This window comes from Tetrao urogallus (assembly GCF_951394365.1).
Source record: "Tetrao urogallus genome assembly, chromosome: 20".
In the NCBI taxonomy this organism is placed as follows: domain Eukaryota; kingdom Metazoa; phylum Chordata; class Aves; order Galliformes; family Phasianidae; genus Tetrao; species Tetrao urogallus.
This window is the reverse complement of record NC_136833.1, coordinates 2,876,291-2,894,657: the sequence shown is the minus strand read 5'-3', so window position 1 is coordinate 2,894,657 and position 18,367 is coordinate 2,876,291. Positions and strand designations below refer to the sequence as shown.

At 47.0% G+C, this 18,367-nt stretch overlaps 1 protein-coding gene across 1 annotated transcript; it reads left to right on the top strand.

Annotated features, from left to right (window-relative positions):
* Window positions 1-402: 402 nt before the first annotated feature.
* Window positions 403-12,764, top strand: RCC1L (RCC1 like; the record flags this gene model as incomplete). The annotated part of the gene is made up of 11 exons (XM_079545254.1): window positions 403-699; window positions 1,338-1,467; window positions 3,762-3,890; window positions 4,722-4,788; window positions 5,899-5,950; window positions 7,033-7,117; window positions 8,054-8,235; window positions 9,329-9,413; window positions 10,327-10,500; window positions 11,762-11,847; window positions 12,687-12,764. 11 exons carry the CDS (start codon window positions 403-405, stop codon window positions 12,762-12,764), a joined length of 1,365 nt encoding a protein of 454 aa, XP_079401380.1.
* Window positions 12,765-18,367: the final 5,603 nt, after the last annotated feature.

Below are 18,367 nucleotides of genomic sequence, written 5' to 3'. Positions count from 1 at the left end.
GCTGCCCCAGATGGCGGTGGGGTGTGAGATGGGGGCAGGGTATCTCAAAGGGCTGCAGGGCTCCGCATGGCCGTTCCTGCACCTTCGCAGCCTGAGTGCTGCCACGTCAGGTGGCCCTTGGCCGTCGCAGAGGGACCCAGCATGGTGGGGGGTGGCACTGCCACACAGCGGGGAGCAGAACGCGAGGGTTATGTGAGGTGACACCGCAGCCGGCCCTGCTGCGGCGACGCCGGCAGAGTTTGGGCCAAGTTCTGGCTTTGTGTTTAGGTTGGGGTCTCTGTTTGAGCGGGGCCCGCCCTCTGAGATGGCCGGCATTGCCGCTTTAAGACGAGGGGAGCGGAAGGAGCGCTCTGTACGGCACATGCGCACAGCGCCCGGCGGCGCAGGTGAGAGGTCGCCAAGATGGCGGCACTGGCGGTGAGGCGGGCGCCGAGAGCAGCGGGGTTTTCGCCGGTTCCGTGCCGCGGCCTGGCCAAACCCGCGGGGCCGCCGAGCGCCAGGCAGCTGCGGGAAGCCGATGAGGCCGCCCCGATCTTCCAGTACGTGGGGAAGGCGGCTAAGCGGAAGGATCGGGTTTTCGTGTGGGGTTTCTCCTACTCGGGCGCTCTGGGCGTGCCCAGCTTCGTGAAGCCGGACGCGGGCTGGAAGAAGCCGCGGCGGATCCAAGCGACGCCTTACCGACTGGAAACGGAGGAGAAGGTGGGCGGGGAGCCGGGCTATGGAGCTGGAGACTGGGAAGCTCCGTGTGAACGCGTCGTTCGCTGTGAGGGTGTCGGAGACGGAGAGGCTTCGGGCTCCTCCGGGGGGATTTAGAACCACGCAGACGCTGTCGTGCGCCTCTTGCTGTAGGAACCGCTTTGTCAGTGCGTTGGGTTTGTGTTGTGAGGAGGACGTGGGAGCGGGTGAGGAGGGGAGCGGCAGAGCTGTGAGGGGTCTGGAGCACAGGTGTGATGGCTGGGCTGGGTCAGGGTGGAGCAGGGAGCAGTGAGGTGTTCTCTGAGCTTTCTCAAGTGCCTGAAAGGAGGTGTGAGATGGGGGTCGGACACCCAGGTAACTGCGAGAGGATGAGAGGTGATGGCTTTAAGTGGTGCCGAGGGAGGTTCAGCTTGGAGGTCAGGAAATGTTTGTTCTCCGAAAGAGTGGCACAGCTGCACGGGGCGGTGGTGGAGTCACCGTCCCTGGAGGTGTTGCGGAGCTGCGGGGTTGTGGCACTGAGGGATGTGGGGTTGGCTTGGTGTTGGACTTGGTGATCTCAATGGTCTTTTCCAACCTTAACAATTCTGTGATTCGTTTTTCTACGCTTATTACTGAATGCTACTTTTTGTTTGTCTTCAAAGATAACCTCTGCTGCCTGTGGTTATGGATTCACGTTGCTGTCTTCTAACACCACTGACATCACCAAAGTGTGGGGCACGGGCCTGAACAAGGACTCCCAGCTTGGATTTCAGAGAAGCATAAGAGACAGAAGTAAGGATTGAGGTGTCGTAAGGCCTTACAGGGCAGCGCTGTGGGGTGCACACAGTGGAGGAAACTTCAGATGAGAAGGTGTAGAAAATTTGCTGGAGGTTTTGATGCAGATCATAGGGCCATACAAACATGTTTACATGTTTGTTTGGTTTTTGAACTTAGCTGTGTTTTTTCATGGTTTGTAAGTAGGTATGGAAGCCATCCATCTTTTCTAGGCACTGTTCCTGTATTCTTGCCTAAAAGGTAACTAAAATGGAAGCACCTTTTTGTTGAGTCTACAGATAATATGATGGACCTGTTATTAAAATGATTTTGGCAAGATGGTTTGCTCCCTTCTGTTGCCTTTGCATCTATAAAGTAATTTCCTTTCACATGGAGATTTTTTGACAAGGTCAGTGTTGGCTTTTTGTGACACTGTTGATTTATTTTATTTTAATACAAAATTGAATTTTGAAAGGAAAATGCATTATTCAAACATTTGGTCTTATACCAAACTCTCAAACACATGAAGAAGATTATCTCTATGAGAAAACTGTCACTTTCCACCTAAACCAGATATCAAAAACCATGAGCTTCCTTTCCTTAAAAGGTATTTGTTTGGAAATATTCTTTAAACAATTAGGAAAAAACGCATTGTAACCAGTTTTTCCTCTTCATAAACTGTAAGAGCATAATTCATCAAGGTATGACGTGTCTGTTATGGGCAGGAAATTAAACTTAATGGCAAACCAACAGAAAATAACTGCTGTTGTGGAGAATGCTGAAGTCTGTGCACTTAAACAGCAGCAGGAAAATGACAGCAGCCTCCACTCAGTTTTGCTTTTTAAGGTTTCAGCTCTTACTCTGCCTTATTTCTGTAACTGTTCAAGTCTCAGAAGTGTCCTCTCATCTTCTAGGTTTTTTTTTTTTTTTTTTATTTCATGCTGATTTTTGCTAAAGAGTCCAGAAAAAGGTTAAATAGTTCTGCAGTTCAAGCCCTTCTAAGTAAGGGAGTGCACACTGTTTTGTGGGAGCTGTTGAAAGTGATGTGCAGATCAGTGAGGATGCTTCTGCTCCACGTTGAACTTTCCACAGACAAGTTTTCTGTTGGCTAGGCTGCTTGTTCCTTGGTTTTGCAGCCTAGCTTTGATAGCTGCTAATTCTAATGCTGTGTCCCCACAGAGCTGTTTCACAGGGAACCTAAACCTTCTGGTTTCTAGATGGCTGTATGTCGTGCTGTAGAATCAGCTGTTTCTAAGCTAAACTTACATTTTTATCTTCACCCTATCCTGCCTTAGCCACCTTGTTTGTTTTCCTCTCACATCCTTCAGATACCATCAGTGAAGATAGTGAGTTCATTACCACAGATCCCAGTAGCTGGTGTGGCTGAACTGGAAGGAACAGAGAGAAAAAGGGGTTTTGTTTTGTGACATCCATGTCTCTTTAGACAGATAGACTTAGACCATAGACTTTAGACCTGACTTAGAGCAGGTGTAGGTGTTCTAACTGAGCAGTGAGAGCTAGTTAAAATGCTGCTACATGTGAGCAGAATACTGTATAGAGTCTTCTGGGATTTGCTTTCACCTGTTACAGTCTTTGATATCACAGCTTTTTTTATCTCCCCTTAACCTTTTGCCTAGCACCTGTTATGTTCTGCTGTTCATTTTTTTTCCCCAGTTGCCTGTAACTGATTACACATTCTTCAAGTTACTAAATCTTTTTTTAATACAGCCTGTCACTTTCCTTCTTGAACCTTAGATCTCTCATCCCTTATGGAGCTGTGCTTGCTATTGGTTTTTGCGTGCCAATTTCTGAAAGGGCCTTTATTGTTCTTTAAATATGAAGCCCTAAGATTTTCTGTTTGCCTTTCATGCTGTCTTTTTGTGGTGTCTGCTGTTGTACCTTGTTTGCAGTATCCCCATTTGTACAGAGTGCTTTAGTTTGAGCTTAGTGTTAGGCTTTCTAGTGATCCAGACGTATTCAACAAAATGATTGAGTGTGTGGCTAAAAGCCTCAGTTTCCCAGTTCTGGCCTCCTGGTGCTTTATTAGCTTTCAATGTCCATGTATGGTGGATTTTTGGCTAGGCAGTGATTCTTCAGGATGGCTTCAGCCATCCCTATTTCTTTTAATCTTTTTCTCCCATTGATGAATATCACCTCCCTTTTTACTTTGATTAGCATCCTAGCTTTCAAAAATAAGTTTCCTTTTGTATCGACTAGGAATCTGTTTGTGTATGTACAGTATAATCAACAAATATACGATGAATTTCCTTTATAGAATCAACTGACTTCTTTATTTCTCTCTCTTCCTTAAGCCAAAGGCTATGAATATGTCTTAGAACCATCTCCAATCCCATTACCTCTGGAGAAGCCACAGAAAACTCGAGTCCTGCAGGTGTCCTGTGGCAGAGCTCATTCCCTGATCCTGACAGACAGCGAAGGAGGTACGGTGTTGCTCATGCTGGTAACAAGGGACTGACTGTGCTTTCATTGAAGACTTGAGAAAGATTGTCTGATGTCCTCTAGAACTAGATCCCAGGAGCACTGCCTGCACTGTCAGTGTGATGCAGGTCTTTGTGGGATTGCTCCCAGGAAGCAGAGGCCTGAGCTGATAATCATGCTGTGCTCTGCATGCTGTTTGGCTGAAGCTGTAAACGTGCTGGATGCTTTTTGACTGCAAGTATTGCAAAATACGGTTTGTTTATCTAGCCTCAGGCCTCCTTTAAGTGCAGGCTTTTGTCTTGTTTGGGCAGATATGTTTTTGAATCATTTTTGCATAGCTATGCCAATAGTTCTGTGTTACTTTCCCTGTGGAGCCCAAGTGCTGCATGTACAAAGGCAGTGAATGAGCCGGGCTCTGTGCAGAAGGTCTGCTGTGTGAATTGGCGTTCTGCCTCCGTGCTGATTCTCTGGAGCAGTGGCTTCAGCGCTGCTGATTGCCGGTGAGCTGCATGGTGGATGTGACACTCCTGTGGGAGCACTGATCTATTCCTGAGTCTCCTTGGCAACGGCAGGACGGGCTGTGCAATTACTGAAGGACAGCCAATGGGCTCCAGGTACTGCTGCAGCAATGCTCCTGGTTACTGTTGGCTGAAATGGATTCAGTCACTTGACTTTAAGAGGATTTGGCTGGGAGGAAGCTTCTGCCCAGTTTTCAAGTGCTGTGTTTAAACTTTCATACTGTGGGCTTTACTAATATATCTTATGTACCTACAAAGAAGCTTTTGTGAGGTTGGGCAGCAACAAAACTGCTGTGTTTTATCATTGTTTTTCAGTTTTCACCATGGGAAACAATTCTTATGGACAGTGTGGTCGGAAAGTTGTTGAAGATGAAGTTTACAGGTGAGAATCCAAATGATTGGAACTTTGTTAACCTTAAAAGCATTGTTGTGTGAAAAGAACCTTTCAGTAAAGCTTGTAGGTGGTATAAGGATACTGTTCTTAATCTTGAGCAGGCTTTTATGCTGCAGGCATCATGCAAAGGGCCTGACTGTAAAGCCAGGCTGGACACAAGCATTCTTCTTACCACGTTCATAAAACAGGGGGAAAAAAAAGTCAATATCTGACAGTTTTCACAGGACACAGGGAGGAACAGCAGCCTTCATAAATAGCCTGAGGTGATCTGTATCAGTAACTTTTCCTTCAGCCTTTCAGAGGGGATGTGTAAGTGGCTCTTGTGGGAGAGGGGAGGTCTTAGAAATGCCATTTCATCACAAAAGAGTCATCCTTTTGTTGGACCTCTGTGCTGTGACTGCCTTTGAGGCTGGACTCGTTTCCTTGACGGTGTGTTTATGGGCCACCAAATGCATTCTCAAAATATTTACAAGAGAGTAGTGATCTAAATGGGAATGTGTTGGAAGTTACTGATTCCATCACTGGGCTTGGAAGAGGTCTTGCAGATTGCTGTGATCCACGAGACTTGGCCTGTGGAGTTTGAAGGCAATAGCTGTAATTTAGCTAGCTGCTCTTCACCTTGATACTGGAAATGTTCAGAGGTATTACAGTACAATCGAGGTACTGTTCAGAATTCCTGTTTTTATGAAAGAGTGAAATGAATGCTAAATAAATAAACTGCTGTTTGTGCTCTGGGATCTAATTTCAGTTAGTCTGTAGGTAAGCATAGTGTTTATGCAGGTGCTGCAGTATTATCTACTGTCAGTGTTCTTTGCAGGCTAGGGAATGTGTCTGAGGACTTCCACCCCCAGTTCCCATTAAAGGTTATATTTTAAAAGCATCTGTTCTTCTCTAGGAGAAGAGAATGCAAAATCAGTTCCCTTTTTTGTTCAGTGGAACTGTGCTTTCTGATCCTATAAGAGCATGAAAGACACTCTTCTTCAAACAGCAAAGTGACCTTTGGGTAAAGGGAGGTCTGCCTTCACATTCTTCAGTTGCAGTCCTCTGAAATGCTCTCTTTGCCTTTTATCTTCTCGGTTGCTATTTGATGCTATCCAGTGAAAGCCATTTAATTCATCAACTGAATGATTTTGACAGCAGAGTTGTCCAGGTAAGAGGATCTTCTGAATCTAAATCTGAAGGTGAGTGGGAAACTGGCTGAGTGACTAAGCCCAGAGCATGGTGATCAGTGGCGTGAAGTCTGGCTGGAGGCCGTCATCTGGTGGTCTGTCCTGGGCTCAGTGCTGGGTCCAGTCCTATGAAACACCTTCATTAATTCCCTTGGAGTCCTGCTTGCAGGGGAGCTGCTTTATTTCAAATTTTGTCTTTTCCATTTCAAAAGTGAACTGTGGGCCCTGCTGAGGGTTTGCACAAGGCTGTTTGTAATGCTCGTTCCTCACACAGCTGCAGCATTTCCAGGCACAGGGGCAGTTCAGCAGTAGTAGGCTGTGCTGCCACAGTAGTATTTTGTGTATAGGTGTTGCTTCTGGCTTGTGCAGCATCCTCAAAGGCAAGGATGATGTATTTGTCAGCAGTCAGAGAGAACACTGCACGTCCTAATTGTGCTTCGAGTTAGGCTTTTCAAAGGTTTTTTCTCAGGGGAATTGAGTCATTGGTACCTGTTTGTACTTTTGCAGCATCTGCTTGCTTATAATTTCTGGTACTCAATGTCTTAAATTGTGAGTTGATGTTTGGCAAAGTTTTAGGCTCTATTTTTGAAGAGCTTGACTTTAATTTGTGCCAAACCTGTGGCAGACACGATTGCTGGTTCAGTGTAAACCTAGATTTGAGAACAGCTGTGTTCCTGGAGCATTTGCATGGCAAGGGATCAGTAGCACTTTGTAACTGGCATTGAGAGCTGTGTGGTAGCATTCTGAGAAGGGAAGTCTCTTATTTATTCTTTACTGTTATTATGTTGCACTGCTGAATCTGGCTTTCTGTTAACTAAGCCTTGTTCTGGATCTCAAAACAACTGCAGCATGACTTCCCACAAAGAAAGCTGTGCTGTTTCTTGTGTTGTATCATGCTGTTTGTAGCCTGTAGAGCACTTTCATTTGCAGAGAAAGGTCAAAATCTGAGCTGATGGGCGCTGTAGAGGTTCATTGCTCAATTTGTCTGCCAGTAATGCTTCAGTGAATCAGTTCTGAACACGTGACCTTTCCTGACCAGGTCTGGCTTTCTGTTTGTGTGCAGGTTGTGTGTGGGCAGGACCACAGTCTGTTTAGAACCAAGAAAGGCGCTGTCTTTGCGTGCGGTTGGGGAGCTGATGGACAAACAGGTAGGAGCTCAGCTTGCTATATTCATCCATTCACTAAAATGCAAGCTCTTAATTCAGAGCTTAATTTGTCTTGCGTGTATGGATGGAAGGGGGCTGGTGTGTTTCCAGCTGTGTGCAGATGTTCTCAGTACTCTTATGTAGCCACAGAGACACAGCAGTTCAGTTCATTTTCCAGATACCGTGCTGTCAGTCCCAGCATGCAGTCTGAGGAGGATGTGTTTGCTGCTTGAAGCTGGAGGGGAGGTTATCTGGCAGTGGCATGTGAAAGTTAGCTCCCTGCTTCCATGCAGACTTTCTTTGCTTCACGTTTCTCATTTCGGGGTCTTTTGCTTTGGAGTAACAGAGATCTTTGGCTGCAGCTGCTGTCTTAGCATGGGATCTTTGGCCAGGCCCTTCTTCTGGTGGCTCTTGCTGGCAGAGGACTTTCTCTGAGCCCTTCCTGCTGTTTAGTCCTTCTGCTGCTCCTGAAGCCGGGTTCTTTCTGCAGTTCTGTCACGCAGGCATGCTGTGGTCTGTCTGCAATCTGGTCTCCTGTCCAAGCAGCTGTCACATCATCTGCTGGCTTCCCAGCATCTTTTGCCACTTCTCCTGCTGTTGTCCAAAATGATTGCAGAGTGTGCTGTCACTCCTGGCTGTCTTTGCAGAAGGCATAGTGGTGTGGGACTTTGCCTCCATCAAGATATCTGCTTGGCTTGTTCAGTGCTCTCAAACTCTTCAGTCCATGCAGACAAGAGAGATGAGGGCCTAGGCTGTGTCCTGTGTATGGCTGTATAAAGTTGTTCTGTATTTCAGAGAGAGGAAGCTTTGGTTAGTGGAGCTGATGTTTGTGGCTGCTTGTCCATTGAAGTGTGTTTGGTGTAGGAATTAAAGAATGGCTGGAAAAATATTCTTAATCATCTTGCTCTTTTTTTTTTTTTTTTTTTTTTCCCCTTTCAGGTCTTGGACACTACAATATCACTAGTGTTCCAACTAAGCTAGGTGGTGACATTGCTGGAGTGAACATTATCCAGGTCTCTTCCTATGGGGACTGTTGTCTGGCTGTTTCAGATGAGGGAGACCTCTTTGGTTGGGGAAATTCAGAATACTTGCAGTTGGCATCTGTCACAGAAACCACACAGGTCAGTTGGCCTGGGGGCCTTGTTTTCACATGTTTCTGTTAGGCTGCAGTTAAAAATTAAGTGCTTCTCCCAGCTCTTTTTTTGACAGCAGTATAAATCAATATAAACTAACACCACTAGCAAGCTGATTTTCCCAATGGTTTACGAAACCAATGTGTCTGAAATGGTTGTATAGCTTTAGGGCAGCATGTTTCCCAGCTGTTGATAGGCAGAGGTTTGGGTTACCTCATCCCAGTTTGTTTGTCTGTTATGGGGTAGAGCACACTGTGTTCTCTTCCTCAGCCCATTGCTTTTGCACCCAATGAGATGCAGCTTAGTGTTTGTGCTGGATGCTTTAATGAGGCAATCTTAGGATCTGTAGAAAGAAATAAAGATGGGGGATGGGGGGAGTATATGGTTTTAATAACTTTTAAAATCAAGGTGTTGTTAATAGATATGTATTATACAGCAGGGAAATTAGGTTCTTTAATTATGCACTTCATAATGTTGAACTCTGTGCCATGGGCCTGCATTTTTACACCAGCTCCCTTAGTAAGTTTAGAGTTGGCCCTAAACATCTCCCAGGTTTTTGCACATAGAAGCTTGTTGGAGCAAACTTCTGTGGGTAAAGAATATAGTGCTGACTTGACACAAGTGTTGTAGCAGTGATGTAATTAGACAGATGGTCTCCTCTTAGAGTTAGTGTAGAAACGGAGTCAGGGCATTCATTCATATTCTACTATTCCTGGCAGAAAGCTAAGAGCAAGCAGTCACGTTAGCACGGCCCTAGTGAAATATGTCACTTTGTTTCCTATGCCACTCCTTGTCTGTCATTAATGTAGGGCTAATTACTGAGGCTTGGGAGGCCTGAAGACAATGACTGTTAGAAGTAGTGTAGTGGCTGCCTGACTGGGTGCTTATGGCTGAGGTTGGAGGGGTCTGGAGTAGCTGAATGGCACCTTTGCTAAAGCTGGAGTTTTACTTATCACATAGGTAATGTGCAAATTACAGAACAGCAGGTACTGCCTGTAACTAAAACTATAGAAAGCATTAAAAATGGAGGTGTTTCCCAGTTTAGTACTTTGTCTGAAAGAACTCTTGCCACCTCATGCAGGTGAACGTTCCCAGACATTTGCCTTTCAAGATTGGGAAGATAAAGGAGGCTGCGTGTGGAGGTACTGGCAACATTGTGCTAACTGGTGAGTTGATTTTTACAGCCATCCTCTTTAATGCAAGGCCATGCAGTGGGTAGGTTATAACATACTGAAGCCAGCTTCTTGTTCTCTAGAAGCAGGGAGTTGCTGTCAGTATGAGAAAAGCTTGGATGATGAGAACACTATGATTTAAGAGTGAACTAGAGATCCCTTCTGATCCCTTGTTTTCTGATCACATGGGTGGCCTATAATGAAGGTGGATATAGGAAAGAAGTAAGGCAACACTTGAGAGGAGGAGCAGGCCTTTATAAGTCAGACTTATAAATAAATCTTGATAAAGCAGACTAGAAAGCAGAGAGTTCTGAAAATTCTTGCTGAACGTTCTTGGGATTGCCAGCAGTGTGAGGAGCACAGCTTGAAGAAAGATCCCGAATAAAGGAGCAAGGGAAAGGGTTGCACTGCTTTGAGGAAGGATTTTCTTGATGAACACATTCCCACTTACAGTGCAGTTACTGTGAAGACGTTTGAGCTTCTAGCATGAAGGAAGCAAAGCTGGCAGTCATAGCATCTTATTCTGTCTTATGCTGTCCAGCTGCTGCCTTTTAAGAGAGAATGGCAGGCAGGGCAGCTAGCCTGCCTCAAAGGTTTGGCTGTGCCTCAAAGGAATAAGCAGTGATAATAAAATATTCAGTCTCTAGCTGAAGGATTTTATCCAGCCTGCACTGTGTTGGCGTTTTTCCCCCATAAAAGTTTTGCCTGTGAAGCTCGATGAGCCTACACAGCTTAGGGAAAAAAAATAAAGGGAATGCATTGTTTATTACTTCTGAATATTCAAAAGGTGTTTGACCTCTCTGGGAGAAAGGAGAATATATCCCTTTGGATCTGATTAACTCTTGGTCATGGCATGAATTTCACAAGCACAGACTTTATTACAGAGTGTCTTCTTACTGTAATGCAGAAGAAGGAAGTGTTTTTGTCTGGGGATACGGAATTCTTGGGAAAGGACCAAACCTAACTGAAACAGCAGTGCCAGAGATGATCCCCCCCAGCCTTTTTGGCTGGTCAGACTTCAGTCCTGATGTCCGTGTTGCTCGTGTTCGCTGTGGGCTCAGCCACTTTGCAGCACTTACAAGTAAGTTTCTAGTCCTGTTGTCATGAAGAAGTCGTATGGCCGTGCTATTCTCAGCTTAACTAACAGACAAAACCACCTTTCTTTAAGCTTAAACCACGCTGGAATGCAGCAGCAGGGGCAACATGTTTGCAGGAGTCAGTGTGATCTCTGATTATAGGTGCTGCTGTGACAAAACCTGTTTCAGTGTGAACATGTCTGTTACTTACTTGTCACTTCTGAAATGAACTGTAAGTTCTAGAAAGTGTTATTCTTCTAGTAAAAGAAGATAATCAATCTTTTTCAAACAGGAAAGCCAGGCAGGTTTTTTATTTTCTCATACAGAATAAATCAATTACACTTCAGAAGAAAAAAGAATTCCAGTGATAGATGGACAAGCTAACACTGAGAGTTTGAATGTCAGGCTTTCTTGCATCTTCTGACCAATTCCATCAGCAGCCTGAGGTGGGAAGAGTTAGTATGCTAGGATGTGATACCATGATATGTATGCATGTGTTGACACCAGCCTTAAAAAGCAGCTTTGGATGTGAAGGTCACTTCAAAATGATCAGCAGAGGGCAGCAGCACAGGAAACCCGTGTGCTTGCTGAGCAAAAACCCTGCTTTGCTAATGAGAAGTGCTCAGTCCTGACTGCTTGTCAGCGCTGGGGAAGTGATGTGCCTGTATCTGGTCTCCCCTGTTATCCAGGAGGTGTTACAAACTGCAGCCTGCCTAAACTGGACTTGTTTTGGTTGTCTCTTCTGTGGAGCTGATCTGCATACTTCAGTATGTTGGGAGGATTGAAAAATGGTCACTTCCTGACACAGCTGAATGTGATTTTTGTTTTTCCTCAGTTACCAGTAGAAGTCTCCCCTGTTGGGCAGTAAGCACTGTCCAGGTGTTGGACTGCGTTGGGTTTCACTGCCTTGCTTACCCCACAAGGGCTGCTGCCTGCACTTGTGCAAGGCCTGTGACATGGGCTCACACCACATCCTTATCTCTAAATTGGAGAGAGATGTATTGGAAGGCTGAACTACTCAGTGGATAAATAATGGGTTGGAGGGTTGTGGTCAACAGCTCTGTGTCCAGGTGGAGATGAGACACAAGTGGTGTCCCCCAGTGGTTTTGGGGCCAGTGCTCTTCAACATCTCTATCAGTGACATAGAGGGCTCTTTATACTCCCAGCAGCACCGTAGCCACAGCTGCCAACATCACAAATAGAGGTGTTTTTTTTTTTTTTAATGACTCCACCTGATTATTTTTTTTCTATTCTTTGTTTGCATAGACAGAGGAGAACTCTTTGTATGGGGCAAGAATCTAAGAGGGTGCCTGGGAATTGGAAGAATGGAAGACCAGTATTTCCCATGGAGGGTAAGGACAATGATGTGAAGACCAAGAGTGTATTTTTTTAGTTCATCTTTGTTATCATGAGGGCAAGAAACTTCATTTGTTACATAGTTTGGTTAAGTAATTTTGGCAGAAATGGAAACCTAAGGTGACTGTAGGACTGCTTTCTTTTCCAAAGGTCCTTGTCTAGCCTTCCCCAGGGATGGAGGTATTTTTGAGTCTGCTTTGAGGGTTTTGTTCCCTCCGACAACTGGCTCCTGCAGGATGTTACTACATCACTGTGCCAAAGTTACCGTTCTCTTTGTAATGTCCTGCTCTACAGCTAGCTATCTCTGCATTCCTTTAGCTCCAAGGAAAAGCTAGCATCTTGCCATTTGTAGCCTCTGCTTTCCTTGAGCTTTAAGTGCACTACAAGTGAAAGAGGCATAGCTGGACTAGTGGGTGGGCTGGGTCTGCCTAACATCAGAGCAAAAACTGCCTTAGGCAGAGTTGAGTTTTTACATCTCTCCTGTCCTTGCTGATGAGAGAAGAGACTAATCCTTGTGGTGCTTGGGCAGATCCTCATCCTGTTGTCTGGGTTACGTTCAGGTTTGGGCATGTTTTTGTGCTGTCTGCTAGTGAGGCCTCCCTTTCTGCTTTTCCAAAACTTTGTGAGGGCAGAACAGGAATGTTTCACTGCTCAATGCACGAGCATCTCTGGTGCTCAGTCTTGCTTTCTCTGGGTTTCCCAGATGATACTTTCATAGGTGTAAGTTCCTGCAAAAGCCACGGGTATGTTAAGCAGAAGGGAGAATGAGACATGGGAAATACAGCATAGGAAATCTCATCTTGAGAAGCAATCTGCTCTTGTGTGTCTGATCCAGGTAACTATACCCGGCGAAGTGGTGGATGTTGCATGTGGAGTTGATCACATGGTAAGCATGGTTAAATCTTTCATGTGATATTGCTGAGCCTTGGCACTGTGCTTGGAAGACGAGGGTCGTGGCGAAGAGCTTCTTGGAAAGGAAGGCTCACTCCAGGGAGCCAGGCAAGAGGTGACTGTGAGCAGAGACAGCCATAACAGTGCCTGGCTGTGCTGTCATCTCTGCATCGTGGAAACGCTCCAGCCCGGCTGCGGGAAGGAATTACATTCCCCAAAGAGAGTGGAAATGCAGGGAGTGCTCTGGCAGCTTTGTGGCAGGCTCCCAAAGAGTCTGACACCCAGCCCACAGCTGGTGAGTCCCTCTGGGCACAAGGATGAAGAGCATCTCTCTCCCTCAGGGAAGACTGGCAGGAGATGAAATCTGTAGCTCAGGACATTCATTTGTGGATGCTTTCTCTGGCACATCAGTGTTGGACTGAGCCAAGTTATTTCTCAAGAAAAAACTTTTTTTCTGTTACTATGTTTTTATGTGGAAGAAAACTCATTCTGGCTGTTGGAGTCCAGCACAGCTGTCCCCTGCATCCACCACCAGCTGTGGACTCTGAAGACTCTGCATCCAAGGAACACATTCATTAAACTAGGAGAGTGAGAACTTGTCTGCAGGGGGAAAGTACTGCTAAATAAGACAATTTATGGAAATTGTGGAAACATAAATCATATGCTGCCTACATTGCCACTGCTATGGAAGCACAGATTGATGGACAGTGGAAGTAGGCTGCAAACAAAGCTCCCTTCTGACTACATGCAGTGGCGATGAGCAGCATTTACTGTTTGTCAGGACTTTGTCTTCACACTGCTGCCTTTGACTTTTAGATGTTCTAGCAGTCGTTCTTGTCTGTGGGGCTGTGATTGTTCTCAGTTGCAAAGAGCCTTCTTGAATTAGCCTGGCACTTCTGCAGTGCATGTCAGAGGAGGGAGTCTTGGGCAAGAAGCAGAGTTACTGCAAAGCCTTGGTTTCTTGGTACCTTCTCAGCAGAGAAGCTTTTGCAGGAAGCACATCTGAGATCCAGTAGGCTGAAGGAGATGGGATGCAGAACTTGTAGGCACTGAACTGGAAAACTGCTGTGAAATACTCCAACCCTCAGGCAGAGTTGTTGTATGTCTCTCTAGGAGATACCTCTACTTTGTAAACTATTTTTTTCGAAATCCAAGCAAATGTTTTTAATAAAGCAATTATAAAGTCTTTGTATTGGTAGTAATGGAAATTTTCTTGAGCTTGGCTTCCCACGAGGGCTGCTCTGTCTTGCAACTCTTCATTTAAACTGCTTTGTGGAGCACAGGGCTGTGGCAAGAAACATCTTCTGTCAGCTGAAGCACCTCCACGCTGGCATGAAAGCAGAAGTGAACATTCAGTTGTGAAGGACCTTTACTGCTGTGAATTCTTGTTAAGTTGGCTTTAATTTAAACCTTTTACATCGGGCTTGAGCTGCCCAAGCCTATCTTATCTTGTTGACCTCATGGGAGTAGCTATGCCCTTTCATCACATGGAAGCGTATTAAAGCATTGAAAATAAATGCAAAACCTACAGCCAGGAGGGTGTTTGTAACAGCCCCCTTCGTGCCTGTTGCTGTTGAATGAGATTACAGGATTGCTGGTTGTGGATGGGATCACTGCTGGCTGTTAGCTGCTCTTTCACAAGTGTTTCCTGGTGCCCTTTGGGGTTGGGCCTTTTGGAGAACGGATTCCAAGTCATACCTGGCTGTGTTTCAGTCTTGCTGTGCAGTAAATTGCAAAGTCTGTATGTTAATTAAATGCCAGCAAGGTCTTTAACCTGAAACAGAAGTGCTGTACAGCAGTGGGACTGTTTGCACTTTCACTGCGGTGGCCGTGGATCCTTTCTGCCATGCTGTGATGGTTAGTGGCCATGGGATTAGTGGTGAATCCTGAGGTCTGACAAATGCTACTGTCCTTTGTTTTGCTTATGGTGGGCACTGCTGCTGTGATTACATCCAGACAACCAGGCTAGAGCTTTCCAGTGCTGTTAGAGTGGACGTGGCACCTGTCACTTCATTATTTACATCATGCAAGTTATTCACTGGCGTGGAAGATCAAAGATGAGCTGGGAGTCCCGGAATCAACACCAGTTGCCACTGTATTTGCTGTTTACTGAAATGGCTGTGGAGGTGACTGATGATTTTTCTGGTGCCTGACAGCAATGGGGAACTGCCACAGGCCAGCCCTGATGTGCAGTCTCTGCAGATGGTGCAAGGTAAACACCTGACATTTCTGACATCCACAGGAAGGTCTGCTCCACCAAAGGGCTTACAGCTACAGATTCACCGCTCTCAAAGGCGAGGAGCTGGGAGGTGGTGTTCAGCACTTTGTCCTTCAGAGAGCTTTGCAGTGAGGTGGGTGCAGCTTGGGCCCTCACGTGGGCACAGCTCCAATTAACACCAACACAACCTCCTTGATTTTTGCATTGATTAGCAAGAGTAATTTGCCCTCCAGAACCCCACTGTGCTGTCAGTTGGGGCTTAAAATAGCCCACAGGCACTGCGGGACAAGGCATGGAGCAGGGCTGTGCCCATACAGCTGTTCACAGGGTGCCTCAGAGCCCCCCAAAACAACGATATTTTGGGCACCTGCAAGCTCTTTTCTCTCCAGGAGCCTTCAAAAACAAATGACTCAGAGGAAAATAATCAGAGCTTTCAGGAGACTGCTGGGATAACATTACTCATGCCTCCAGTTCTCGTCTTTTCATAAGAATTGGAGCCCCATCCCCCCCCCAGCACCTCCTGCAGCGTTTGTGCCTTTGGATGAAGGACAGAAACCACTGATGTGGGGCAATGTGGGGCAGGGAACACCTGGGTGAACCCCTGTGGCTGGGAACGTGGCACACTACATCTTATGAAGACAGTGCCAAGCTCTGCTTTATTGCCATCGGTTTGATCAGTACGAAAGCAGACAGTGTTTCACCGTTTTTCTTTTCCTTCTTTTTCATTTTAATTAACACTTTTACAAAGTACAAAATATACTGTCATTTGTTTTGGAACATTAGGATCTTTTTTTCTTTTTTTTTTCTTTTTTTTTTTTTTCTTCCTGTGTGTGTTCTGTGTTTGATTTTCTTTTTCCCCCATACAGTACATAAACCTCAGCTTTGCAGCAGCAGACCGGTGAAGGAAAGCAGCACGCTGGGAATGCAAAGCGGCCACTCTCAGCTGCACAGCCCAGTGCTGGTCTGGGTGAGCTCCACAATGGTTTGCATTAGGCTGGGAATTAAAGGGAAAAATACAATGCATCATTTGCATCCCCGAAGGAAAGGCTCTTGGGAAAGGTTTGTGAGGAGCCAGAGGGCTGTGTACCCCCTGCAGCAGCAGTGGGGCAGCCTCTGCTCTCTCGACAGCTCACTGGAAATTTATGGGGTGCAACAGTGTGAGCATCCTTGGGGAAATGCAGGCTTCCTAAGGGTAGAGAAATCAGCCAGGCCCTGCTCCAGCCAGGAGGGGACCCCAGTGTGGCATTAGGGCAGGGCTGCACCCTTCTCAGGTGCTGCCAAGCAGGGCATTACAGCCCTGAAATCACTACAGCCTCAAGTGAGGGGGGTGGTGGGGCTCTCCATACAAAGTCCCCCCACGCTGACCCTTGTGGTGCCCAGTGAGCAGGCAGGCAGCAGGGCTGTCACACCCCTCATTTTAGTGACAAAGCCAGGGCCAGCAGGCCAGCTGTGTTAGTGGGGAAGAGGGAGATGGGCTCTTGAAGGACACGGGTCCTGCTGCATGTCACCCCAGGACGCCTCATGCCCCCCAGCATCCCCACAAAGCCATGGTGCCCAGAAAACAGCGTTCTTTCAAGTTACAAAAGAGCTGGTGGGAGTTCTTTGGGAAAAAGGCTGATTGCTGCTATTGCAGAAAGCTGATTCAGTGCCTCAGCACAGGGATGGGAGAGGAGTGGGGGAACCCCATGCTGCCAACAGCATCTGCCAAACATGCCATGCAGGGGACGGTGCCTCTGCCACTTCCACCCACAGAGGAAAAATCCAACCATGCCCCAAAGTGAAGGAGGCAGAACAGAGCTGTGCTTGTGGCACCATCAGCTCTGGTACCGGCAGCACGCTGCAGTGCCTGCAGTGCACAATGAGCCTTGGGACCCAACCACATCCTGTTTCCCCAGGCCACACCAAACCCACGTGCACCTCCTGCACAGAAATGAGCGTGGGCAGTGGGGCCGTGTGCTCCGCATGGCGGCGTTCAGCCCCAGCCCCACGTCCCATCATTTTCCTAACCAGCAGAAGGGGCTGGTGCTGGCTGGAGACGGAGAGAGGGACTTGTTGGCTATTCAGTTCCCAAGAGGTATGTTTCTCTGCACATTCACACCTAGAACTGTCATACACTTGGCTCGCAATACTTCATTCATTCCCGTGTCAGAATCTCCTGCCAGGATGAGGGGCTGTGTGTTGCTTCTGCAGGGGCAGCTGCTGCTACAGGATCTGCTCAGCAGCCCTAGGAGCATGCTCTGCTGTGCTGCAGGATGTGGCCATTCTCCTGTGCTGCTGACAGCTGGTGTTACACCATATTGTGCTTCATGGGGGCTGTGATGAAGGAGCAGGGGATGGGGAAAAGGGCTGAGATGGGCTCAGTCCCACAACACAGTGCCCCGACCGCTGCCCATGGGATGCACACAGCCCAGGATGGATGGAAGGACTCATGGGAGGAGGCAGCTTCAGGCAGAGCTGCACACCTCAGCCAATGTAAACATGCCCCAGCACACACCACACAGTGTAAATACTGTTTGGCAAAAGGATTACCGGGTTTTGCTCTCTAGCAGGTAATAAAAGTTTAATCCAGCCTGACATCTGCAGTCAGGATGGGGACAGTAAGTGAGATGCCTTAAGCTGCTGCTGGAGATGCGCACAGGAGCAGCAGTGACAGAAAGAAGGGACTCCTCATCACCAAATGACATCCGTCACCGGTGGCTGCAACACCTCGCTGCTGGGGGCTGAACCCAAAGCAAGGAAGCAGCAATCACTCAGCAGCCAGGTGGGACCACTGGCTCTCTTTTTTTGGCACTGCACCAACACAGGACCCGATGCCTTGTGCACAATGTCACTGATCTTTCATGGAGGGATTTTGGATGCTTGATTCCAAGTGGCGCCACCACGATGTCAGCACAGCAACGAAAAGGACGAGAGGAAAAGGAGAAGCTTTTCTCTCATCACTGTGCTCGAGGCACCCAGCTGCAGAGGGAGCAGAACCACGTCCTCCTATTGCTGATACACCGGAATTAAAAATCTACAGTGAGTAGATGTGTGCATACAGCATTTACCAGATCTGTACGTGCCCATGTACTCACACAGCATCTGTGAGTCTCTTGCTCAGGTGTATGTGCTGTGTACAGGACACCAACACTAATCACCATGGGCATTTCTATGTTTGTGCACACGCACGGGAGAAAGGAATTTGCAGCTGAAATCCAACCAGGCAGAAAAAGACCAAAAAAGAAAGAAAAAGAAGAAGGCAAGGAGGGGGAAAATAGCCCCAGTTGTGGAGAAATGGAAGGCTTCGAGGAGGTGAAGCTGAGGGTGATGGGGGGCGCAAAGAGCCCTTGTGGGGTTGTGCTCCTTGTGGCATTTTTGGGGCTCGTGTCTGCAGGGTGGAACAGCCCTGTGTGATGCTTTGCAGCCAC